At 56.9% G+C, this 25,859-nt stretch overlaps 7 protein-coding genes across 7 annotated transcripts; 5 read left to right on the top strand and 2 right to left on the bottom strand.

Moving 5' to 3' along the window:
* Positions 1-720: 720 nt before the first annotated feature.
* MAM_04114 (uncharacterized protein) lies at positions 721-2,574 on the bottom strand (the record flags this gene model as incomplete). The annotated part of the gene is made up of 1 exon (XM_040822912.1): positions 721-2,574. The coding sequence occupies one exon, from the start codon at positions 2,572-2,574 to the stop codon at positions 721-723; it is 1,854 nt and encodes a 617-aa protein (XP_040678791.1).
* A 6,164-nt stretch (positions 2,575-8,738) lies between these two features.
* Positions 8,739-12,731, top strand: MAM_04113 (uncharacterized protein; the record flags this gene model as incomplete). Its single annotated transcript, XM_040822911.1, has 1 exon — positions 8,739-12,731. The coding sequence occupies one exon, from the start codon at positions 8,739-8,741 to the stop codon at positions 12,729-12,731; it is 3,993 nt and encodes a 1,330-aa protein (XP_040678790.1).
* A 742-nt stretch (positions 12,732-13,473) lies between these two features.
* Positions 13,474-14,388, top strand: MAM_04112 (Ser/Thr protein phosphatase family protein; the record flags this gene model as incomplete). The annotated part of the gene is made up of 1 exon (XM_040822910.1): positions 13,474-14,388. The coding sequence occupies one exon, from the start codon at positions 13,474-13,476 to the stop codon at positions 14,386-14,388; it is 915 nt and encodes a 304-aa protein (XP_040678789.1).
* A 374-nt stretch (positions 14,389-14,762) lies between these two features.
* MAM_04111 (Amino acid/polyamine transporter I) lies at positions 14,763-16,656 on the top strand (the record flags this gene model as incomplete). Its single annotated transcript, XM_040822909.1, has 3 exons — positions 14,763-16,281; positions 16,347-16,458; positions 16,521-16,656. The coding sequence occupies 3 exons, from the start codon at positions 14,763-14,765 to the stop codon at positions 16,654-16,656; spliced, it is 1,767 nt and encodes a 588-aa protein (XP_040678788.1).
* A 631-nt stretch (positions 16,657-17,287) lies between these two features.
* MAM_04110 (uncharacterized protein) lies at positions 17,288-18,166 on the bottom strand (the record flags this gene model as incomplete). Its single annotated transcript, XM_040822908.1, has 1 exon — positions 17,288-18,166. One exon carries the CDS (start codon positions 18,164-18,166, stop codon positions 17,288-17,290), a length of 879 nt encoding a protein of 292 aa, XP_040678787.1.
* A 2,565-nt stretch (positions 18,167-20,731) lies between these two features.
* MAM_04109 (Collagen triple helix repeat protein) lies at positions 20,732-23,807 on the top strand (the record flags this gene model as incomplete). The annotated part of the gene is made up of 6 exons (XM_040822907.1): positions 20,732-20,765; positions 20,826-21,990; positions 22,412-22,462; positions 22,798-22,944; positions 23,025-23,391; positions 23,448-23,807. The coding sequence occupies 6 exons, from the start codon at positions 20,732-20,734 to the stop codon at positions 23,805-23,807; spliced, it is 2,124 nt and encodes a 707-aa protein (XP_040678786.1).
* Positions 23,808-25,108: 1,301 nt separating this feature from the next.
* MAM_04108 (Guanyl-specific ribonuclease F1) lies at positions 25,109-25,586 on the top strand (the record flags this gene model as incomplete). The annotated part of the gene is made up of 2 exons (XM_040822906.1): positions 25,109-25,391; positions 25,474-25,586. The coding sequence occupies 2 exons, from the start codon at positions 25,109-25,111 to the stop codon at positions 25,584-25,586; spliced, it is 396 nt and encodes a 131-aa protein (XP_040678785.1).
* Positions 25,587-25,859: the final 273 nt, after the last annotated feature.

Genomic DNA, 25,859 nt, shown 5'->3' with positions numbered 1-25,859 from the left:
GTCATGTCGTCTCACGAGAAGGTGGCCTCTGGGAACAACGGGGGAAGGAAGACGAAGCTATTCTGGCCGTACATTCACGGCGTTGGCTCTGCAGATGCGGCGGTGGGCGCAGTGTTGCAGCGGAGCGGATACAATAATTTGCGCGTGCTCATGTTCCATCCATCTTCCCTTGAGACGTGATCGCGCACCAACGGGGGCGCAGTTGTTTCGCACTGGGAACTTTGCAACGCTCTGAATACCAGCACTATTCCTGCTAGCGCTAGGGAACTCGGTGTACAGTGAATTACTCTAATTGTGACTGCCCTCCATGCCGCCGCCCTACACGGCTGCTCTCCGGAAAGGCGACGGGATATCCTTGACGGGACGCCCGCGCAATGCGATGCAGTTATGTTCAAGCCGGTTTCGCGCCGACATGACAAGTATCCAACGCGGGTGCTCTTGCAGGACCATCCGCCGAATCAAGTACTCCAGAGGAAATATATTGAGGCTGCCCGGATAAAAGTTTGTGGGAACAAGTGTTGATCCAAGCAGTATCCATGTCAGTTGGTGACGAGAGATCAAACTTATTGGCATCGGCAAGAATATATGCTGGATATGTTCTCGCAGCTTCTTTCTTTTCTTTTTTTTTTTCAACGTCGCTAAGCGCATGGGTGTCTCGAGAGGAAGAAACGGCAGCGAGCACGTCATGTGAGAGAAACCACCGAGGGCGTTGGTTGCTCATCATATGGCCCAGCTGCCGCGTCGTTCTCGCACACCCCAGGCCAGGGGGTCGAGATTGTCAAGGTCCGGGTGCTGTCGAGCCCATTCCGTAATGTACGTCCTCAGGGCTTTCCATCTGGGGCAACGGTCATTCTCGGCTGTTGCCTGCAGGTTCATCTCGAGCATGTGACCCTTGGCCCTTTGCCTCTCATCATCCCTGCAGAGCTCCTCCACGGTGACTCTACTGATTTTGGACAGCTCCCCGTCGAAATAGCGTGCCGTGGCTGGATAGCCCAAGGACAGGTAATTGTACACTTGGGTGACGAACTCGTCGTCGAATTCCGAGGCAATCTTCTCGTCCAGTTCTACCTGCGCCTTTTCGCGGCGTAGCCGATCGTCGAGGCCATGCAGCATATGCAGGCCCTTGGACTCACCAGTTCGAGGGCGGTGCTCTGCACGGTTGGAGCTGAGATTGGTTAAGCTCTCGGAAGAATTGGACGACGAGAACATGGACTCTGGCTCGTCACTCATCGACCGCGAGTCGTATCCCCCGCCGTCTCGGGGACTAGCCGGTGGGTAGGGAGTCACGAGCATGTTGGCCCCGTGCAAGTCAGCCGGGACAACATACTCTGTGCTAGACTCTGTCCTGCAACAGAATCCCCTCCAGAGGCCGCCTTGGCCCGTCACGTCTCGATTTTTCTTCTTGTTGATGTCATGGTTTGCGAACGGGTGGTCCGTCTCCAACTTGGTTTGTTTCGGGGACGGACACTGCCGAAAGATCAGGCTCTTGCCAAGCATCGGAGGCGACGCGGCTTGCCGCATAAGATGCAGCTTGGGATCCTCTGCTTTTGAGCCAAATGCCCCAAACGGCCGGCCGAATCCAATGTCGGGGCCCGAGTCTGCCGGGCGAGGAAACAGGCTGAATCCGCCGTCTCGCTGGTCTGGGGACGGCCGGCTGTAAGGCACATCCCCGGGTTGGAATCTGGTGCCGACGGCAAAAGCACCATCAGGCCGTGAAAGAGGCGTCAAGGAATCCCTGAGGTCTTGTAGTTCGGGCATGGAATCTCTCCTGTCCTCGGGCAGGATCCTATTGGTCGTCGTCCACAACGGATCGGGAGGCACAGGCAGATCCATCCTGTCCAGATCCGAATCTGTCCGCATCATTGTATCTCGATCCGCGTCAAGCACCATTTCGTCGTCACCCCGCTCGTGTGCCAACTGCTCTGCATGGCTTTGCATGTGCTTGTGCCACCAGTTCAGCCCCAGATTTGACGACTTCCTCCGAACCCTGGGTTGAGGGCCGCTGTCATTATTTTGTGGCGAGACTTGAGCAGAATCATCGCTCTCCGAACTCTCACGAAAGTAGAAATGAGCAACACCACCCTCGCGAGCTCTGCTGTTGGGGAACGCCGCAAGTGCAGCTTCTTCCATCTGCCTTGCCGCCTCCCTGGCAGCAATTTCTAAAAGGTACTCCTTGACACCCTCCTCCTCGGATTCTCTCCTGGTCGGTGGAATGAACGGGATCGACTCATCATCCAGGGCCTCTCCATGCTTCCTCCTGGGCTTTGGCTTTGCCGCATAGATGTGGTTGGTGTACGGGGTAATGTCGGTTTTGTCAGCCGGCCTGGTAGCCGGGCCCGGGTCACCGGCTCTCCTGGCTCTTCTCGATGTCTCAATCAACTGGGGTTTAAATCGACGTCTCTGTCGGGGTTGTGGCATTGGCGGCGAGGCGGATCGAGGAGATGGCTCAGGCGTCAACTCCGGGTTCGGGCCCGCCGGTCGCGCGCCTGGCTGGGTGCTCTTTCGGTTCGATTGAAAAGTCGTCTCTATTGGGACCGGGACGAACCGGCGCTTGGATGGGTTCGGGGTTGCCATGACGGGCAACTATTCGGAGACTGTGTGCGAGAAGGCTGCGTGGTCACGGCTCTCAAGGCACGTCGTCTGCGTCTGCGCGCGGCAAGTCGGCGACCCTGGACTTGTCGTCGACGCGGCATGCAAAGTGAGGCGAGGAGAAGGTCCGATCGGAACTGTGATGGGAACGCGTTGCCAAAGGGTGTTCCGTGCTCAGAATGTATATTCAACAACGTAAATGAGGGGTCAGGGGTCGCCGTGGCCGGTACGCGCAACGCAATCAGCGACATGGCCACTTCACGATGGCAATATAATGATAACGAAGCAGACTTGTTCCTTGGTGTGGGGCAGAGAAGTCGTGGCTGCTGGTGGTGGGGTCTCGAACCATGGCGCCAGTGAATGAGGTTGAAAGAAGCCCACGATGTTTGCAAGTTCGTACTGTGCAGACCCTGAAACCCTGGCCTAGATACTTGGGTCCAGCACGTGCGCTCCTGTGGGCTTGCTGTATTTCTGGCCCACTTAACCGCAACGCCCAGGCACCACCCTGTGCAATCCGCACAGTACGGCTGCTCCGTAACAATTGCCAGCACGGAGGGCATGTGGGTCATTGCCTTATTGTTCGTGCCTGCCGCGAGTTCTCCATGCTTCCTGCGCACGGAAAATTGAGTATTGGATGATGAGTCAATATTCTGTACCGAGTACGGAGCATTGCCAGCCGATTCCACAGGCCCAAAAGCGCTTGCATGTGTTCCAGATTATGCCATGCTTCGGACAACCCCCTACATGAACCTTCTTCGGGACCGGGCGGCGCACTTGAACGAGATCAATTCACCCTCAATTTCGTATCGGGAAAGCGTTTGAAGATCAATGGCGACCCCTGAAAGTCCCGAATGCAACGGTTATTGACATCATTCCCAGCCGTGTGCGCTCCGCCTCGCCCGGTAGATTTTTGCGTGAACGCTCTTTGTCTCGACAATACGAACCAAACCAAACGTCCAGGGTCAGGGACGACAGAGTAGTAAGTACTGCGTACTATTATTAATTTATCACCCTCACTCACTTCTTCATTTCTGCAACGCTCATCGGTCGGCCCTTTGATTCACTGCCTGCCGGGGGCGGTCGTGTCTTGCGCACGTCGTATCCGACCAAGCTTTCTCTTTCTACGGCCGCAACAAGCGAGACCACCTTGTTCCGTTCTCGTGGGAAAATGATGGGGATAGGAATCACGTACTCACATGCCGCGCCGGCTTCGGCTCAATTTCTCCACGTTCCAGTGCAAGCCAACGCCCCATCCAAAACACGCGGGTAGGAACCAGGAACCTTCCGCGCGGAGGCTAAGAGCCCACGTCCACAGCCCTCGACGCATCGCCGAGCGATATATACGGAGGGGCAGGCCATCTTCACCGACAATTGATTGCACCCAGGATTCCTCGTCGAATGGGGGTGGACGATGCAACCACGCCGTCGTGCTGACACAATCCGCCACGACAACTACAAGGAGCATCGTTGCGATGGGATGCATCGTCGATTCAAGCCCCAACGTCTCTTATCCAACCGTGCCATTGATCCAAACGTCGACCGAGACGACACTATCCCGGCTTCTCTTCGTCCCTGTTCGCGGATGGACGTGCAATCTTCCAGGACACCCTAGGGGGCGCGGCTCTTTGCAACCAGCATTTTCAGAATGTCCAGATACCTACGGTTGCTCTTGGCTTGACTTGAGACGTGCGTGTTCACAACAGTAGTTACATGAGCCATCAAGGAAGCGTCTGCGTGCTACCGCTCGTGTGCGTAATCACCGTGGGCCATGGCGTCGCAAACATTTAATAGTCGGGCGTGAAAATTTCTTCTCTTAGTAAATGAAGCGTCTAGTACTGACTTCATCACTGGCTACCTCTGCCGAAAGGCCAGCCTTCTGTCAGCGTTATCAAAAGTGATCCCAATCGAAGCAGATGCAATCACAAACCTGCAGATGGCTGGCTACGGATTTGTTTCCACGCTGGTGCAAACTACCCTACACCACGGCGCATACCATCCTTGGGGGCTCGCCATATAACCTCACCACTGGCGGAATTTGTTGAAAGTCCATGCGACGATAGCCAGGTGCTATCCGAACAATGTTGATTGCCAAGCTCAAGGTACACCTGTGTGATGATGTAAATGGCGCATTTGTGTGCTAGTGCAATTTGTACTTGGTCTGCAGACAACGGGACGGGAATACATGCGCCAGCAAACGGAAACACCAACCTCGGGCGTCAAGTCACCGCAACTTTGTGTGCTCATCGACGGATCTCTGTCCGCTTACGATGATCTCGTCATAGAAGAGTGACGCATCCAGGTCTGCGAGCAAGACTGCGAATGATGCGTCAAGTGTTATGCAACAACGCCCTCTTACCACGTAATATCACGATGGCCTCACAATTGGCAATGGGCAGAGCATTCGCCACCCCAATCTCTCAGCTCCTGTATTCCTTTGAATGTGGCGGCACATCTTGGAGGGTGTGCGTAAAGATTCTGCATATCAACAATAGTTTCGGCGGTGTACATACGGGTACATTTGTCCAAACGGCCACTTCAGCATGCCATACCTTTTGGCTACAGCCTGATGGTATCCGTTGTCCCCCGTAAACATGACGTGAAAAACCGGGTGTACGACTGGACACGGCCATGATATTGCCATCTCACCACGGCAGCAAGCTGGTGCCCCGCGAGATGCATTTCCCGGAACACCAAGTATTTAAAGGTTTGACCATCGCGGGCCACGGCCGTCGCGCGAGACGTCTCTGTTTGACAAACAACGCATCCCGAGCGCTCAACGGGGGCCAGCTAGCACAAGCCGCCAGCGTTCGGGCTCACAAGCCCCCAAACGGGACGTGGAAAAGGGAAAGATCTCGATGCACTGCATCCGGTTGGCGGCCCGTTGGTGACCACGAGCAACGCCGGCGGCTCAATCGGGTATAACGACTGTCGCCGTACAACTACTAGATGCCACTGCGCTGTTGCATGTTTGTGACATGCCACGGATCTTGATAAGGGGACGGCCGTAGGAAATTGCTGCCCGCTCGCATGTAACACGTATATACGGAGCACTGCAAAACATCATTGGGTTGGGCATCTCGTGTTCATTACGGACGGGCGAGAAGGCCTTGATTTGACGCCTATTTGGGGTCGTGGGCAGGGGAGAAACGCTTCCCACTCGCGGCCCCCCTGGTGGACGGTAAGTTTATGTGATGACACGACGGCTACTCCGTATTGCGTAGGTAAACGCGGGTTGCCGTGAGACAGCAGCGACGCTGGGCAGGTTAGGCGCCGCCGGCGAGACACGTTTGCGGTCAACCGGGGATCGTGATACTGCACGACATGTACATGTTACGTTGGCAGTTAATAATAGTGCCTGAGTCGTGGAGCGGGCGGGCCAGCACGATTTTGCCGGGGACAATGCTCGTGGGTTCCTGGTCCTGGGATTCCAACGGTCCCTTTTTCATGCTGTTTTCATGTTTGTTTCAGCAAACTGCCGTCGGAGTCTGCCATCTCCACCGGGTCTTTGGCAACAACCGGAATGACAGAATGATGCTTTGCTCCTTTGACGGATACTTGGTAGCGCGATGATGGCCCTATTAAGACTGCATTGGGTTACGTGCTCGGCGTGGGGGCACCGTCCTGGATGGGGTTTTCCAAAGCCCTGTCGGCTACGGAGCAGAGTTCGTATACGGTACCATAGTCCAGGTAATTATCCGCCGTGGGATCCAAGCCAGGAAGACGTGGGAGGCGTGGACGGACGACATCCCGAAACAAGACAGGGCAGACGCAGGCGGCGCCGGCGGTGTGTGAGACGGCGCCGGCGACTTTCTCCATCGGTTTCAATCCAACACCTCGACGGTTTTAAGACTTGAAATATCAATATTGGATGTCAAGTTTATTTATTAGTGCAGGTTACTAGGACCGGGGGTCGGAGCACCCGGCGGGAGCGCTGACCACTCGACAAGTTGGCATGACGCTCGACTTGGACGTCTAGATATCTGCTTCTGGCGTTGCGGTCTGTAGATTCTAGATAGCCACAACGCACAGTCGAATGGATGGTATGCACATCCACGAGTCAAAGAGTAGCCGGTCGCCGGTCGCCGGTCGGTACCAAGATGGATAGCTCTCGCGGTTGCGTCCCAAGCCAAGACTGAGCGAGAGCTCCCCAACATTGATTGCGCCTTGCCTTGCGCACGAGCAACAAACATGGCAAAGCCTCAGTCGCCGTAGAAGACGTGACGTGACGTGACGATCGGGTGGTTGGACACGCAAGCCGTGCATTGATATCGTCTTCTTATCTGCCGCCACCGAAGGCTGTCACCTCTTGTGAGCGTGGACACGGCAGCCGTCGCCGCGTTGCGGATGCGCTGTAATAAACAACTGTGTCTCATGTACCACGACGGGTCTCGACGATCGGTTTCTCCCCTTGCTGCCGAGCGCTGCGCTGTCTGGGATCATGGATGCGAGGTGCCAATCACGGCGGTGGAACCACGCGGCCGTTCCCAAACAGGCGTGGACACAGTGGCAGGTGTTTTTGGAGAAAAATCAGGCGTTGTGCGTGCCTTTCTTTGCCTGCCTGCCTGCCTGCTCGTTCCTCCGGCCACACACAGCCCGTCCTATGTGTGAAGAAGAACCAGATGCGACTGGCTGCGCATTCAGAACACGGCCATGCTTGCTGGCGTCATGCGGACCAGACACCTGCAAGAAAGAATTGAATTGTCTACTGATTACCCGCCCCGTTTGTGAATCAGCTTGTTGGCCCCTGGACGCGGATCAATAATCCCTTTGTACGGGGTACACGTAGTGTATTGTCTTGTGCCGAGTGCCACCAGTCCAGTCAGTCTGTGGTTGTGGTTGTGTTCCAAGGTGGTTGTCATCTTGCTCGTCGGGGCACCAAGGCATCTCATCTCGTTGGACCAATCCGGTCTCGCAGTTGCTCGTCCACGGCTTGAAGAGAATCAATCAATGCATCATCATCGTGATGATTACCGCACCACGCGCAGCGGCCGTCAAGTCGACCAAACCGTCTTGTCCTTGGCCTTGTTGGGCCTCTGGCGTCCCGTAAATTCCACAATCGTCCCCACGCCTTGGCGCATGCGTGCATTGGCTGTCTCTCTCGCGGCGCATCCGCATTCGGCCGTTGCTGTTTCTGGGGTCACGGACTCGTCTCGCGGCACCAAGCATGAATGAGCATGGCGAGCTTTTTGCGTTTTGCTGTAGCCTGTCGCCCGAGTCTCTCGAGGTAACATTGCACGGCCCGTTCGATCGATTGTTGATTGGAGGAAAACACCTGGACACGCCGCAAGCCTGCATGCTGCATGGGTCATGGGTGGGAGGGAGTTGAGAGTGGCCCGGGCACTGAGTACTGGCTGGGCGCTGCTGCGTGCAGAGCCATTGAGTTTTGAATTTTGAATGTTGCGAGGCGCCGGTGACCAGACGGACAGCAGGTTCCCTCCCGCCCCTCCCACAACAATCCACGCCGTCTTGGCCTCATCATTTTCTCCCGCATCGCATGCATCAGCCGTTGCCGTTCCAGGCTGAACACTTTTTTTTTCTTTTTTTTCTGTATCGTTGTCTTTTCTGCCATCATCATTTCGCTGCTGGACTTGCCCAGCTTGGACATTCTTGTTCGAGTCAGACTGTGTTCTTGCGGGCAACTTTTTTCTTCTTCTTTTAGTTCCTCTCGTCGTCGTCGTCGTCCTCCATCTCGCTTCGCTCCGCGCCGCACCGCACCGCACCGCACCGCACCGCCTCGCCTCGCACCCAAACAAAAACATATCCATCTGCCTCCTCTCTGCTCCGCGCCCAACCCGGCACGCTGCCCACGGCGCTTCTCCCTCATTTCACTCGGCTGCCACCAACTGCCCAGCACATTCTCGCCGGCCAAGAGAGGAATGACGGCGGTCTTGGGCCCGCTCCGGCTGCTGCGAAAAGTCCTTGAGACGGGCTGAATGGGATAATAAACCTCTACGCCACACGCTGGGCCTCGCGTCGTCACGCACCACGGCGTTCGTGCTCCCCCCGCCAGACGCACCGCCTACTCATTTTATGTCTCGGCGTCACCATACATCGAATACACTCGCACGGAGCCCACGAGTCGCCCCGTCCTTTCCCCGCGCTCTTCTACCCGCGCCCTTGCACGTAGCCAAGGCGCAAATAGCATCGCCATGACTGCGCTTGCAGTTCATACCAATCATGGCGACCCGATACTGCCCGTCTCGCCTCCGGCCACAGCAAGAAGTCCTACGCCGCCGCCACGACCTGTTGCTGATCGGGCCGCTACGCCCCTGGGCCTTGTCGTCGACGGCGACGGCTCCGGCCTGAGCAGACGAGAGAGCACCGAGGCTCCAAGACGTGTTGGCGGCGCTGGCATGGCACGGACAGGGCAGAGGGCCGCGAACCCCTTTTCTGTCCATGTTCCCTTGTCACCTGCCGAGACGCCAGACCTGCTGTTTGTCTCGCCCGCCCCTGTACATGCCGACGGCGACGGCGTTGCTGGAATTGTTGATTCAGTGCCATGTGCGGTCCAGGAACAGCAGCAGAGGCGCCCCGATCCCAGCATCGCGACAATCTTGAAGAATTCTAGCCCTGCTTCTTCTGGCTGTGGCTGTGGCTCTGTCCCTGTCCCTGTCCCTGTCTCTGGCGTTTGCGCTGTCGCCGGCTCTGCCTTGGCCTCACAGTCCTCCTCTGCTGCGTCTTCTCTTGCCTCGTCGCTCCACAGCCCCAGTGCGCCGACTACCAGACCCCATCCAATCCAGGCCCAGGCCTCAGCCCCGGATGACCCTGGGGACCCCGCCAGCCAAATAACAACGTCAACGCCGCCCCCTGATCACGATGCCAAACGTGGCTCTCCCGTCCAACTTGTCGACGCACGTCCACTTCGCACTGCAAGCGTGCGGGCAGACACGCGCATCCTTCACCCCAAGCCCATAGCCCGCTCGTCGCCCATGAGCCACGGGATCCCCGACAACGGAATCCGATCTGGATCTGCGGCGGGCAACATTGCTCAACTCGAAGCCACCGCCGAGCGGCTGTCCATGACGAGCTCCATTGACGGCGCAATCCGCGACCTGCTCGGCGAGTTGAAGAGAAGTGACAGCAGGCGATCAGCGAAGCTCGCCCTAGCCGCCATGGCCTCAGTCGACGAAAAGACACCATCCCTCGCTCCCCAGCTCGTTCGACACTTATCTACTACCTCCTCCATCGTCTCCACCAATATTGCTGCGAGACACGGTGGCTATTCTCCTGCTGGCTTCGTCTTGTCACCAAACACATCGCTTACGAGCCGCCTTCGGTCTGGCTCTGGCAACTCATCCGCACGACCAGATGCAGCCCATGATGCGATCCTGTCCAGGCATGGCCCTGGAAAGTCGTCCGTCCGGAGCGTTCGGTCCACCAGGATGTCACTTGCCGAAATCTCCGAGTCGGAGCCAATATCTTTGAATCAAAAGGCCTTTGACGAAGCTGATGCCGCCCCGCCACTTGAAGAAAAAAGCGCCGAGAGCCTTCGACTACGTGACGAAACGGTCGCGGATATGCTCAGCACCGACGTGCTTCACCAACTGCTTGAGGACAACTTGGAACTCCAACCAGATCCTCAGCATGCTCACGTGCGCTCGCAGCCCCCAGCGCCGTCGGGGCCGGCAGACGACCGACACAAGCATCGTCCACAGAGCGCTCATTCGACTGACACTTGCGAACAGGCTCGCGATGCCTTCATCGATTTTGACGGAGTACACTGGGAGCCCCAAAACGAGGAAGACTTGTATGTGCGACCGGACATGGAGCCAGGTTTGCCGACACCTCGCCCCGCCCCCATCTCCATGGCTCGTCCGACCTCCTATATCGACCCTTCAACCGGCCAGCAGATGCTATACTACCCCGCACGTGTCCCTGCCATGCTCAATCTGCCCCCAAAGTTGTCTTCCAAGCCCAAGACTGCTACTAGGAACCAGAGACGGTCCCAGGTTCTGAGCATGATGATGGACGCTCCTCAAGAAATCTCTACGCACCCCCAGCGGAAGCGTCAGTCCACCTTTGACGATCTGAAGGCCATATCCTCTGCTGCACAAGAGGCCCCGGCTCGAGGTTCATGGTTGCCGGATCCTGTTGCCAACCACCGAGACTCGTTTGCTGCGCTGTCCTCGTTCGACCCTTTCGGTGGTGGTGAAGCAAAGTCCCTGCACGCAGAACAAGACTCGCTGCCCACTCCGCCGCCCGAGCAGGCGGCAGATGATGATGCGGCGCCAGATTTTTTACGCCGCCCCGAACGATTGTCAAAAGTGCTCAAAGAAGACCGGAAGTCAAAGGCATCTATGCTCGACACGTTGCCGCCACAGCTTAGAGCCAGCGCTTTCTTTGACCTGCCGTCCGTCGCACATGAAGTGGAGATCAAAGACGGCTCTGCCATGGCCACTCTTGACAGCATTCTGGACGCCTCTGCCAGTGCACCTGTTAGTGCCTTCACAGACCATGTCTATGCCGGCAAGCTTGGATCCGAAGTATATGGGAAAAGGAAGAAAAATAAAGCTCGTCAGTCTGTTGCTACTATACACGGCCTTGATCCAGAGCCTCTACCAAAAAAGAGATCATCTATGATGTGGCTAGGAAAAAGAAACTCTAGCCACGATAGCGACGAACAGAAACGTCCCCACAGTAGTATCGCGTTGACAAGACCAGAGGCGGACGGATTCCAAGACGGACGGCATACCCCGGGCAGTGTCGTCAGTGCCGATGAGGCCATTCGGGCTCATGGCAGCAAGGCCGAGGACGAGGACGAGGACGACGGCGGGGAAGAGGAGTGGCCCGAGGCAGGGGGTTCGGAGGATGCTTATCTCGGTCCTCCCACGACGCTTCTTGCTGAACTGCAGTTGCGCAAGCAAGAGCAAAAGCAGCGAGTGAGAAACATGGGTAAAGGCCTCCCCAATGGGATGTATGCCACGCTGTTGGACATGGACACGGTAGCAGAGGCTCAGAGGAAGAACCGTAAGAACAAGCGAGTCAATCTGGCTTGGGAAGACCCGGGAGCACATCTAGACCAGAACGGATCCGACGACGAAGACGTGCCTTTGGCCATTCTCGCCGCAATGCAACGGGGAGCCAAGAATCTGGCAGACCTGGATCGACCCATGGGCCTCATGGAGCGCCGAGAGCAGGAGGACAACGAACCTCTCAGCCATCGCCGAGCTCGTCTACAGGGTCTGGGTCCCCCGCCGCCCGTGTTGAACCAACGCCGCAGTGTTATGTCTTTATCTGCCGCTCAAGCTCTGGGGGTCCCACCGTCAAGTTCTCAATTGGCGGTTACGCCGAGCCCTGAACCTGAAATAGAGGAGTTGGAAGAAGAAACATTGGGCGAACGACGCCGCAGACTTGCAGCCAAGGACGGGGAACTACCAATGGCCCGCCCAGTGAGTTGCGCTTTTTCGGCCGAGCTATTGAGTCAGTTTGGAGATGCAAAGGACACAGCCAACGAATCGAAGAAGAAACAGGGTGGCAGGAAGGAGGCCCAAGCTGCGGCCGCTTCTGGTGAGGAGGAGACGCTTGGACAACGCCGCCGACGACTGCAGGCAGAACGCGACGCTCGGCAGCGAGAAATCAGTCACGGCAACTCGGTAGGCGATCAGCCAGTGCAAGGGCCCCGACGGCGCCTCAGCCTTGCCGATGTACTGGCCGCCCATCCCAAGAGGGAATCAGAGAGACGGACACGAGAGCAAAGCCTCTTGGTCGAGGAACAAAGACGTGCCGCCCAAGACCAGGACGCCAAGATGGCAGCCCTGAGAATGCAGATGCCCTCTTCTCTCCCCCAATCAGGTCTCGAACGATCTGGCGGGTTCCTGGGGGGTGTCTTTAACGACGGCACGGGTGGCTCTGGGCACAGAGCGGGCTTGTCTAGCACTGCCGTCAACACGCAGGGCCTCTTGGCTGCCAAACGATCGAGCATGATGACAAGTTACGGGCCCGGATACGGACCTCCCACGGTGGGCCAAGCCGGGTACGGCGTAATGAATTCCTATGGCCAACATTATGGAGGGATGAATACTATGGGTTCCTTTAATGGCCGGCCCGCAACGCAGATGTACGGCGCAGGCATGATGCCCGTGGCTACGAACAACGGGTCTATGGCTCGTGTCGAGCAATGGAGATATGGCGTTCGGCCATGAAGCTCACCGACAACGCTTTGCCCTTGAACGAGCTATGTTCTGTGGTTTGTTTGTTATTATCGATTGTTCCGTTTTCATGCATGACTTGGCAGTACACGGCGACAACCATTCTCTTTTGTTGAGCAGGACGCGGAATAGACACGCTAGAGAGGGGGGGGGGGGGGGGGGGCCTGAGGTTTCATTTTATTCATCATTTATTATTTTTTTGGCATATGGGCCCGAATAGCCGATGCATAGCATGGTGCAATTTTTTTTTCTCTTGAAAAAACAAAAACAAAATCTCTTTGGCGAGGCGCTGCATTTCCGGGACACTGACTATTGCGCTGGGAAATATCTACTAATTACATATAAGTGGTACTGGCGAGGTCGGGAGATTTGATTTGACGATGGGATACATGGACCGGCGCCTTTGTACGTACATGTAATATGATAAATATATTTATATTTATATAATATCTGTAAGAAATAAGAGACTTGTCGAAAAAAAAGAGGGTGTCATGGGGTATCATATTATATGCGGCGGCAGCTGTCGCGACACCCGTGTGACGGAGCTGAGCGGAGGTTGTCTGATTTGGGGTTCCACTAATTTCTCGATACGGAACATACAACTAACTACATACGGAGTACCTACTATTCCGTAAGTACCCACTTAATCTACACAGGTTGTCGGCCGGAGGAGGAACACGCAACTCTTGCATCTGTGACCCGGCGAGCATGTAGCTCCACAACCGTGACGGAAACCATGGCGGATGCCACGAAAGTAAAGGACATATATCCCATTTCCACATTCATACACGACCTGTCTGTTACGCTGGCCGCCACGGCACCCCCGGACGCTGGGACAGAGGCTGGCGCTGAAGCTGGAGCGACAAACCCCATCCCAGCGAGACGCCTCATCATCGTTGGGGATGTCCACGGGTCACGAAAGTCGCTGGAGGCGCTCCTCGAAGAGGTCGGCTTCGATAGGGCGCTGGGGGATCTGGTTATTTTCGCAGGGGACCTGGTCAGCAAGGGCGCTGATTCCGGAGGGGTGATTGACCTGGCGGGGACGATTGGGGCGCTCGGGGTGAGGGGGAATCACGACGATGCTGTGCTGAGGGCCGCTGCGGACAGGCGGAGGGAGACTGGGCAGGCGGAGGAGGAGGAGGGCGTGAGCGCGAGCGTGAGCGTGAGCACTCGCACGGCGGAGACGCTGTCCGGGTCGCAGCTCGGGTTCCTTGCCTCGCTGCCTCTGATGGTGCGCGTGGCGGTGACGCCCTCGCCGGCCTCGCTGGCCTCGCTGCCGCGGGGGGTTCGGCGGGTCGTTGTTGTGCACGCGGGTCTCGTGCCCGGGGTGGCGTTGGAGGAGCAGTGTGCGCACGCGGTGATGCATATGCGGAGTCTGGGGCGGGAGGAGGGGGGAGGCAGGTTTGTGCCGCTCGAGGAGCCTGGCGAGCGCGGTTGGATGGCGGAGTGGGATGAGTGGCAGGAAGGGATCGCGGAGGGGGACAGGACCATGGTCGTGTTTGGGCACGATGCCAAGAGGGGGCTGCAGAGGGGGAGGTATGCCTTGGGCTTGGACACTTCGTGTGTTTATGGGGGGAGGTTGAGCGCTTGGGTTGTCGGGGCCGGGGGGGCGAGGGTTGTGCAGGTTGATTGTGTGGATGAGCGGGATTAGTGACGTGATGCGTGATGCGTGATGCGTGACGCGCGGCGTCTTGGTGTTTTGGCGGTGCGAGTACGTAACTTACGTACTCGGATGGTCATGCCTACAGGGTAAGTAACTAAGTACTTACGGATATAACCCCTGTTGATTAACCACTCTGGGACCAGGTCCCGGCAACTAGTGCAGGTACGTACCTAGGTACGGAGTACCTAGTAGTTGACGCCATCCAGCCAAAAGTGGAGACGCACCATCTGCGTACTTAAGCTGGGCAGCGTCGTGCAGAAGAAACGTGTGAACTTCGCGAGCAATACGCCCTGTGCTCTGTCTGTCTCGCGAATCTCGAGCCGTCCGCAAGGCTGGGCGCTTGAATTTCAGTCCATCACATCATGGGATTCAAGAGCTTCCTTGCCCGCGCTCGAGAAGGCAGCAGCCGCACGCCATCGTCGGCCGCCAGGGACTATGGGACGACGACGACGACGACGACGACGACGACAACGGCAGCAGCAGCGGCAGCAGCAGACGGCAGAGGCTTGGCCGACGACACAGTCTTCTCATCAAACATTGAGCAGTGGCATCCTGCCGAAGCACTGGTCCGTACGGCTTCAGGGCCGCCCTTTGGAGACGACGACGACAGTCACCATGGCGATCTAGTCACGGCTGGCGAGGGCCGTGACCTCAAGCGCGGCCTGGCCGAGCGCCATCTGTCCATGCTTGGCATCGCCGGCGCCATTGGAACCGGCCTGTTCCTCGGACTCGGCGGCGCTGTCCAGCGCGGAGGTCCTCTCGGTGCGCTGTTGGGCTATGCCACCGTCGGCCTTGTCGTCTGCGCCGTGCAGTTCGCCCTGGGAGAAGTTGCCGCGCTGCTTCCAGTCACCGGTTCCTTTGTGCGGCATGCCGAGTTTCTTGTCGACCCGGCCTGGGGCTTCGCCATTGGATGGAAACTCGTGTACGGCAACATCCTGTCCATCCCCTCCGAGATCACCGCCATCTGCGTCCTCTTCGAGTTCTGGACCGACATCAACCCCTCCGTCTGGATCGTCACCTTCAACCTCCTGACCTTTGTCGTTGGCATCTCGTTTGTCCGGATTTTCGGCGAGGTCGAGTTCTTTTTCGCCGTCCTCAAGGTCCTTCTCGTCGTCTTCCTCATTCTTCTCGGCCTTGTCATCGACCTCGGCGGCGTAAAGGGCACACCGCCCCTCTACTTCAAGTACTGGGACAACCCGGGCCCCTTTGTCGAGTACATTGCCGCCGGAAACTGGGGCAAGTTCCTGGGCTACTGGAGCGTCATGACCGGCGCCGTCTTCTCCTTTGCCGGCGTTGAAACAATTGCCATGGCGGGCGCCGAGACCGAGAACCCTCGCAAAGCTATCCCGGCTGCTTGCAAAAACGTCTTCATCCGCATCGTGCTCTTCTACATGCTGGCGATTCTCGTTGTGGGCATGCTCGTGTCGAGCCAAGACGGCCGGCTGAACAATCAGAGCGGCGACGCCACGCAGAGCCCCTTTGTGATTGCCGCCTCGGCCGCAGGCATTCCCGCCATCCCATCTGTCGTCAACGCCATCGTCATCACCTCGGCATGGTCTGCCTCGAACCAGAGTCTCTTGGCCGGGACCCGCGTGCTGTACGGCTTGGCCGTCAAGAAGCAGGCGCCCAGGATTTTCCTGAGAACCACGTCTTGGGGCGTGCCCTACGCCTGCGTCTTCCTATTCACCGCCTTTAGCCTCCTCAGCTTCGTGAGTCTGTCCCACGATGCCATCACTGTCTTCTGGTGGCTGGTGAATCTGACTGCCGCCGGTGTCTTGGTGTCGTGGATCTCGATCCTGACGAACCACATTCGGTTGCGCTTGGCCATGAAGAAGCAAGCGATTCCCATTACTCGACTGCCGTGGTGGAACTCCTGGACGTGTAAGTCCACCTCAGCCAGTCTAAAAGCGCCTCGAACGGACTGCTAATATACCCTCCCGCCCAAGTGTACTCCTCGTATTCCGCACTCTTCATGTGTCTTGTTATCCTTTTGACAGGCGGTTTCGCCGTCTTCACAAAGGGCAACTGGAACGCCAGCAACTTTGTCTCTGCCTACCTGTGCGGCTTACTCCTCACCTTTCCCTTCGCCGCCACCAGGCTCTTCTGCTAACCTGTCGTAGCGACATACCACTTGTTTTGGCGGCGTATTTTATTTGGAAGGTCGTGAAGAAAACAAGAATTATCGCACTGGAGGATATTCCCCTACAACGGGCATTCGAGCGGGCAGACCAGAAGTACGAGTCCTTGGCATCGTAGAAGGCGACTTGGCGACATGTGATGGACGATGAATGCTGTACATACGGACACCTAATTTGGTCTCTCACTATTGCGGAGCCGTCATCGACCTGGCTATAAATATATACGACTGAAAATCCCAGCTGGTGTGACGCACAACTTGGTCGCCTCAATCTGCAGGGAAACACAACCTGAAGAGTCTCTTCGGGACTGCGGGGACTCTTCAAAGACGGCACATGGGCACCCCGGGAGGCCGACGCTCACAGCGGAAAGATGCTACAAAGCCAATGTTTCATCCGATGAGCAACGTACGCCTCGGCCGCATGGCGTCTTCTGCGCCGCAGTGAGAGCCCGCGTCGCGTGTCTGGCATCACGGCTTTCTCGGGTCTATTTTGCGGGACGGGAGAGGGAGAGAAATGCTTGCTTCGGCTTCGCTCTGCCTACATATCATCTAGCCGATGCCGCGCGAACCCTTCACAACTCATATGCGACCAAGCCATCTACATGCCCCTTTTTACTGCGGCTTCTCGTGACAGAAGAAACAAACAGACGGTGGGTGAAGCCCAGAAACAAGAGGTGTCGTCGTGTTGCACTCATCCTGACCGCTGTCCCAGACCAAACTTCTGCGTACAACTTATCCATAACCGGTCGGCTAGGCCCTTCCAGCCGTGGGATTACCCGGCCGCCCACAGCGCCGCGACGAGCTCTTACTGGTCTTGAAGCACGCGTTGCAGATGGGCTCGTAGTCGTCCTTGGTGAGAACGACGACAGTGCCGTTCACGGTCCCGCACTCGGGGCCCTCGGGAAACATACTCGAGGGATAATTGCTCAGGAGAATCCGGTGCGGGCTTTTCCTGTTCTGCAGGTCACCGACGTTGCAGTTCATGACAAACCGCCCGACAGAACCTTGCAGATGGAAGAAGTCTCTGACGCACTTGTTGCCGGGGAGCTTGGCCTCGCAGTCTGCGAATTCCTTGTTCCTGGGCTCGCGTTCGGCCCAGATGGGTTCCCGGATTGTCTGGTTTCGGAGCTGCCTGTCGTTGCCGAAGGGCCTTTCGACCGACTCGGAGGCCGCCATGTCTGCAGATGTCGTCGCGGGAACGGCTTGGACGCATTGCTCGTAGGCGTCCACGGTCCTCGCAGAACACTCTAGCCAGAGTCTGTCGACAATAGCTCCCTCGTTGCGGCAGGCCCTAAAGCCACTGACGGCCTCGCTGCTGCATCGTTCGTGAGCAGCCCAGGCCGTCGTCTTGGCCCTGCTGCGGTCCAGCAGGCATTTCATGTTGGCGTCGCGAACGGGCATCATGCACTGGATGTAGCGCTTGTGGTCTGCGCACTCTGGGGCGTAGGGATCCTGCTTGCCGCAGGACTCTGCGAAGCACTTGCTCTGGCCATCGGCAGCTGGCTTGTTGCATGCGCGCCTCCTTTCGGAAATGCTCGACGTCTCGAGCCCTTCCTGTCCTCGATGGGTAGCTGGCACCGCCAAGGCAGACCCGGCCAAGGCCGTGATGATGACGGGCGCGGCTCTCATAGCTGATGGCGCCGAAGAGCAATGGACGTGTGAGAAAGGCCCAAGGGTGCTTGCTTGGTGGTCGTCACGGGATTTGGTACTAGAGATGAGTGATTTGGTGTCCGGGACGAGGATGTTCAGCGGCGGGCTCGAAGCCCTCGTTGCGCTCCTTTATAGTCGAGCTGAGGCCGGAACATGTCTGTCCGCCTCCATCTACGCCGTTGCTCTTTGCTTCTATCAGTAGCCCTCTTCAGTCATAATATACATGGCTCCATCCGTCGTCAGTATTGTTGTGGAGATGAGTCCTGACATGTGCGCCTGAGCGAGCGGGCTATCCGTCTATATCGTGCGATTCCACTCTCCTCATGCCAAGTACGGATACTCGTGTCGTAATACGTACAGCCCAAGTGTGATATTGGACACGTATCCCGGATTATTGCCCAGATGAGCTCTACTGCCACGGACATGGCAGGTGGAGTTGAGAACTGCAGCTAACGAAATGTGATTTACTGTTTCAGGTTTCCCAATATATTGATACCCTAGATAGGATGCAGTTTGCCCATCGGCGGCATACCGGCTCGTCTGTTTCCAGCACAGCCTGCCTGGCTGGCGTCGTCGTGGAATTGACCGGGTTTTCGTCATGACGCCCAGCCTTCAAACTACGCGTATCCAGCCTCGAAGAAGCGCGGCAACTCGTCTACTTTGTTGTTTCGCAAAACCCAGCTGCACAGCCTTGATGCAAGAGAAACAGTTGCTCAGGCTGGCTCGCTGCTGGATGCGAGGCGAAAACGCCGACATGGCTGACTCGTGCTACAGCGACGCCGCTGGCAACCTGCATCTCAATACGGTACCGCGCAAGACGGGCTTTGCAGCCGACGGCTTCATCTGACGTTTCTCCGTGGCCCCGAATTAGACTACTAGCCAGCACGCAGTCTCGGATCTTGACGGAAACGAGTCCTCCTCGGGGCCAGGTGGCCAAGGAGTGGAAGCTGGGCTGGACTGTGATGGATGAAGGATACGGAGTTCCCGTCACGTCGACGCCGCGCTGGGTCCGGAGGATCCCGCCTCGTCAAAAGGAAGAAATTAAAATTAAGATTAGAGTAAACGCAGTGAGCACGCGCGAACCTCAACCCAGCCCACTGTCTTCTCGGTCGCTCGCAGTTGTTGGGCGCTGGATGGGCTGAAACACGAGGGCTCACAGCCTATAGGGCTACCTATAGGCTATATCCAAGGTATATTTGCCGCACCATTGGATGAAAGGGGATGAAACATTTTGGCGACCAGATGGGTCTCATCAAAGGGTGTCTCGGGTTCGGTCCCCGACGTGATGGACGACGGCACATGGCAACGAGTCTTCGAGTGTGCAATCGAAACTCTAGCCATTCTGGACCAGCGGCCTGCCGCGCTCGAGAGGGGAGCCTGGGCTTCACGCCAAGTTTCAACTTTGGCGTGCGTCTTTGCGTTTGCGTCTGCGGGTGGGACAGAAGGCAGGGAAGGAGGGACGAAGTTGGTCAACTTGGCTGCGACGCAACTCGCGACCTGGAACTGACAGGTTGCAAATTTGCAACTCGAAACCAGTATCCATGGTAATATTCGCCCAAGTTGAAGTTGATATGGACCTCGCGCCAACGTCCCACCTTAGTCAGCCTTGCTAGCTGCGTAGGCCTCATCATGCAGGTGGGGCCCGCAAGGCTCCAGGGAACGACAACCTGGACGAGCTTATGTAACCGAGCTCCGCAGCCCGCCCCGCCCAACACGGTTCTGTCCGTTCCCGCGCGTCAAAGGACTCCTTCTTGCCGACGTTCTCCGTAAATACGCAGCTTTCATCTCATCGTGTGTCAACCGGCATTGACGAAACCGCCGTCAGTTTTCGCATTCACACGTGCCCTACCTCCCTCGCCGGTGGCCAAGAACGACGACACGGACCCTCGTGCCGGAGTCCAAGCTCGCGAGGGGGGTTGACAATATCCCCGAGCACATCAACGGTTTCATGCTCGTCTGCAGAAATCCGCCCGCGCCATCGTCGCCTTCAACGCCTCGTGTCACAGGTCGGCTTTAGTTGTCGCGGATCGGCCCCATCCCCATATCAGCCCCAAACAATGACAGCCATGTCAAAACCTTCATCCCGTGCGCCAGACAGACAGCCCGAGGACAATAGGCGCTTCACCACTTGAACCATGGAGCTCACGCGGCAGAAGCGCATGTTGACAATTTTCATCACGCGGCGCCAGCCAATGCCGCCTCGGATGCCGACTCGGCTTCAACACCAGCCCGTTTCCAAAATGCCGTCCGCACATCTGCGGCAGACGCCGTGGACCGCGCTGAATATATAAAGACGGAACCGGACCGTCTCGAAAGCTTGGCTCGAGTCGGGAACCCATCCACATCTTTACTGCGCGCAACACCTGACACATTTGACCTGGAGTTGATTACTTTCTTTCGTCGATTACTTGCTTTACAACAAATCCATTTGTTTTCCTTGTCGCCGATAACGCCACAAGCTACCGGGCACAGCTACTTTGGACCTTGGGGTTTTTTTGTATTTTTCCCAATTTTGGACACATTTCTCTGCTGGCCAGACTCAAAATGGTTCGCTTGGCCGTTTCTTCTCTTCTCACATGTAAGTCTCGTCGGACAACTGCATTTCTCTGTTCGAGGGGCTGACTCTCGTCCCTCGTAGTGGCCTTGACGGCTTATGCTAGTATTGCACCGGACCCTGCCGGGGTGAAAAACGTCGGCAACGGACAGGGCAAGCAGTTCATCACGGGACAATGTAGAAACAACGCTGATTGTGCGTCCGGATGCTGTGCCGGCCGAGCCGGTGGTGTGCCCGTCTGTTCTGGTCCTGGCGCCCAGTTCCAAAACGGCAAGACTGGTTGTGGGTTCGTCGATCAGAGCAACGGTGGTGGTGCTGCAGCGGTCAATGGCCTTGGCGGCAACGTCAACAACACCAACAGCACAACCAGCAATAAGGGTAATAAGAACAGGGGCGGGCAGGCGGCCGGCCAGAACAGCCAGGCCCGACAAAACGGTCGTGTGAACGGCAACAAGGCTTGTGGCCAGGGTGCTAATCAGAGCCAGAATCAGAACGGCCAGACCAGTCAAGTTGGTCAGAACGGCCAGAACGGCCAGAATGGTCAGAATGGTCAGAATGGTCAGAATGGTCAGAATGGTCAAAACGGCCGGAATGGTCAGAATAGTCAGGCTGGCCAGCCTGGTCAAGATGCTCAAAACGGCCAGAATGGTCAGAATGGTCGGAATGGTCAGAATGGCCAGCCTGGTCAAGATGCTCAAAATGCTCAAAACGGCCAGCCTGGTCAAGATGGTCAAAACGGTCAGAATGGTCAGAATGGTCAGAATGGTCAGAATGGCCAAAACGGTCGAAGTGGTCAAAATGGTCGGAATGGTCAAAACGGCCAGAATGGTCGGAACGGTCGGAACGGTCAGAATGGTCAGAATGGTCAGAATGGTCAGAATGGTCAGAATGGTCAGAATGGTCAGCCTGGCCAGCCTGGTCAGAATGGTCAGAACGGTCAGAATGGTCAGAACGGTCAGAATGGTCAGAATGGTCAGAATGGTCGGAACGGTCAGAATGGTCAGAATGGTCAGCCTGGTCAGCCTGGTCAGAATGGTCAGAATGGTCAGCCTGGTCAGAATGGTCAGAATGGTCAGCCTGGTCAAGATGCTCAAAATGGTCAAAACGGCCAGCCTCGTCAGAACGGTCAGAACGGTCAAAAGGCCTGTGGCCAGGCTGGCAGTCAGAAACAGAAGGCCAGTCAAACCGGCCAAGTCGATCCGAACGGCAGCGAGGCTTGCGGCCAGGGCGGTAACAACCAGAACGGTCAGTAAAGCTCAAGGCGGGTCGGTTCGCGCAGCTTTCCCAGTGGGCAGGCAATCCGAGCATGTTTTCGCTGGAGCAATCCTACTTAACGTTGGATGGAAATATTCGGCTTCTGGAGCGGTGGCGACGTAATTGTACAGCGCAAATGCTTGAGGATACGAGGCACCTAGCACGTCTTTATCGAAATCGCAGGACTGTACGAATATATCATGTTTAACAACTCCGAACCAGTAGTTGGTCGATCTTTGACGATGATGCCGTTCAATTCAATCTAGGGCAGCCGCTAGTTCTGAGATTGAATAGGGTTCTCGTTGGTAACAAGGATGAGACACTCTATATCTATGTTTCCCGGCCAGGAACAGACTGCATGCGAAAGCTGGAGATGATCGGCATTCGTTCTTGATACGTCACGTTCCATGCTCCAGGACCGAGCAAGCCCTCCTCCAATGCTTTGGCTCCGAAGACAGGCGTGGTACGTACGTGAACCCCGGTGGCTTGCCGTGCTGCGTGCAACAAGCTGTCGCTTCGTTTCACGCACGCAGACTTGTAGGATCCGCCCTTAGGCTAGGTTAGGTTGTGTGGACTAGACTCCCACCCAATTTGATCACCGAATAGCTGCACCATGGGAATCCTCATCTGCTGTTAGTCAAGTACAGGCCTGACGGCACCCTTTGCGTTTGTTTGGGCGCCGGCTTATGTGCCTTGAAGGCAAATCCCAATCAGATCTCGTCCGTGGACTAGACCAGAGGCTGACATCCACACGGTGACACGACCTTCCCGAACGGTACTGGCTGATTGCTGACGAGCGTAGCCAGGAAAAGGGGGAGAGGAAGGGCCGGGATCTTCGAAGGGCAGGCCAGCATCGGAAGCTCCATTACCCCAGCAACTCGGTGGCCGTCCACATGACGCTCGGCTTCGGCGAGACGTTCGTCTACCTCAATCTCCTGTACTACGTGAGGTAAGAATCCCCTTCCCACAGCGGTAGCGGTCGACGGGGCTCCCAACTTGCCGCCGCCGCCCCTGCTTACGCCTTGTCAGCACCCTCATGCTTCACCGCGAGTACTTCCCCTTCCTGCCGACCCCGGAGTCGGAGCCACGGGGTCCAGTCGACCAGCCCATGCTGGGGGCGCCCGCCCCCGAGGGCTGGTGGGACGACAGCTCCCGACTCCTCTTCGGCGCGGCAGAGCACATCGCCGCCATTCTACACGAGGCCTCCGAGTGTGGCGTGCATCTCATGACGCCCTTTGCCGGGTTCTGCGCATTCTCAGCCGGCTACCTCAACCTCTACGTGGCGAAATACCCCCGAATGAACCTGGGCCGCAGCCCGCGAGCAAGCGACTGTCTCAAAATGTGTCTCGACTACCTGGAAAAGTTTCGACTTGTCTGGAAAATCGCCGACGGATGGGTAAGCCGCCCGCAAGCATGACACGACCGTGGCCACCGTTGCGCTAACATTGAGAGGGCGGCACGCGCAAGATCAAAACGATACACCATGCATCCGTGCTCTACGAGCGAGCAACCGAGGACCGGACACGATACCAGGGGCGCACACGAGCAGACTTTGATACTCTACACCAGTCTGTCCACGAGTTCCGTGTCGTGGATAGATCCGACGCGCATACTCGGGAGATTCGGGGCGCGGAGCGGCCCTCGGCGCAGGCGACTTGGCCGGTTCAAGGGCACGAGCACGAGCACGAGCACGAGCACGAGCTCGACACTAATACCTTGTTGAACCAGCTTTTCGCGGAAGTCAGCAATAACCTCGACGAGCAGGGGGCCTGGTCTCAATGGTGGCCGGCGATTGATCAGGTGGATCTTTAATGAGCTGCGTAATTACATCCGGGGTTTTTTTTTTCGTTGAAGCTTCCAATGAATGAGTGACGACCTTTGATTTTTTTGATTTTTTTTTTAAAAAGGGCTGTAATATCTGGTTTTCTATACATGTCCTATTTTTATTTCCCGGTCTAGAAAAACAGTCAACAGATAATGCACCTCTTCATATGGCTCCCCTCCCGTCACCGCCAACAAATGCATACCTGTCGCGTCAACCATTCGCCGTTTCTCCTTCCAATCACGCCTTTGCAAAGACCTTTCTCGAGTTCATCAGGCGAACAGCAAGCATAAAGAGCATGCCGACAAAAGGCGCCACAACCACGCCAAGAGGACGTTTTTTGAAGCAGCTAAAAAGGCACGTAAATGGCGTCTGGATTCTGTACTAGATCTACTAGAAATTTGGGACGAGAAGGGTGTACATTATAGGCGAAGAGGTTAATAGCGTTATTAGGTTGAAAATTGGCCCGCCTTGGTGTCCGGCCCGCCTTGCTGTCGAGCACCACCTTTGGTGGTGAGGGCTTTTGCTAGCCGAACCACATAAAGTGGGGCGGGCACGATTAGCCCACTTGGTAGCGACTCATCCTGTGAATGGGAGGTTGAACGTGCGCTTTGACAGGATTTCGGCGCCACAAGACCAACACGGAAGCTGAGTAAGATCTGGGCTGGGTTTGACAGGTCGAATGCGGTATCACGGGCCTGTCTCGGTCATGCGTCATGCGCGCCTGTGTGACACAGAAAATTACTCTTTCGAAGAAGCCATCGACTGACTTCTTTTCCCTCGAGAGCCCTGGATTGCCCATTAAAGTGCCGGAGGAGCTGGCCACTAGGACGCCGATCCACGACCACGACAAGTTGACCTTTCAAGACGCCCAACCCCGGCCCGCTCCTCTCTCCATAAAGCCAACCCTCACATGGCGTAGACAAGGGCGTCTGAGTGGCGGGAGCCATGGCGGTAGTATCACGAAGCTTCGGACTAGACTGCGCGACATATTGGATTGGTGTTCAGAGCTGAACTTGGCGGCCACCACTGAGCTGCCGAGATGGACTTTCGATGCCAGGGCGGCGCACCAAGATCGACGGTGCCGTTCTAATAACGGATGTCGGGGTCTCACTGGTTTCTGTATCACCGTCTCCAAGCCACCCACGGCGAAGGGCAAGGGGTCTGGTAAGCAAGCTTGCTATAAGAACAGCCCCCCCTCGGAATCTCGCGCGAGAGACTGTGGGATTGACTGCCTCGAGAGTTCATTGACCACACAGTTTGCACATCGACGGCCTGGCATCTGGTCAACATGCAGTTCTCCGTCTTCAGCCTCATCTCCCTCGTTGCCCTGGCCAGCGCCGCCCCTGCTGACCTCCAGGCCCGAGATGCCACCAGCTGCGGCGGCGTCCAATACACCTCTGATGATGTGCAGGCCGCTGCCGACACTGCCTGCGATCATGTCCGGAGCGGCAGCCACGCCGGATCCTCGACCTACCCCCATCGATACAACAACTACGAAGGCTTCGACTTTCCCGTCTCCGGCCCTTACGACGAGTTTCCCATTCTCAAGTCGGGCGCAGTCTACTCTGGCGGTACGTGTTTAGACGCGGAGGAAAATACCAGGGCCCAGCTTCGAATCTGCCTCGGCGCCGTTCTCTACTGACTTCTTGACAGGCTCACCTGGGCCTGACCGCGTCGTCATCAACGATGATTGCGAGCTTGCCGGCGTCATCACCCACACTGGTGCTTCAGGAAACAATTTTGTCGGCTGCTCCGGCACCTCGTAACCACTCTTTCGCCGAGCCAACTTGGGATTTCTGCGGTACGGCATGGTTGCCAACGTTGCCGCCAGGACGTGTCGTCCTTCTACTTGTACCTGTATATATGTGCTCCTTGACGATGCTGGCATCCCCTCGATGTACGTGAGCGCATCAGCCTGAAAATACAAGCATGTTGTGAGCAAAGACGCCGTCGAATCGACTGTCCATGTCTGCCGTGGACCTTGCACCCAATTGCTGGAAACCCGCGAATTCCCTTGCTCCGCGCAGGCGACGCAAATA

This window comes from Metarhizium album (assembly GCF_000804445.1).
Source record: "Metarhizium album ARSEF 1941 chromosome Unknown scaffold_9, whole genome shotgun sequence".
Lineage (NCBI taxonomy): Eukaryota > Fungi > Ascomycota > Sordariomycetes > Hypocreales > Clavicipitaceae > Metarhizium > Metarhizium album.
The sequence above is the reverse complement of the archived record's forward strand: the minus strand, read 5'-3'. Positions and strand labels throughout refer to the sequence as shown.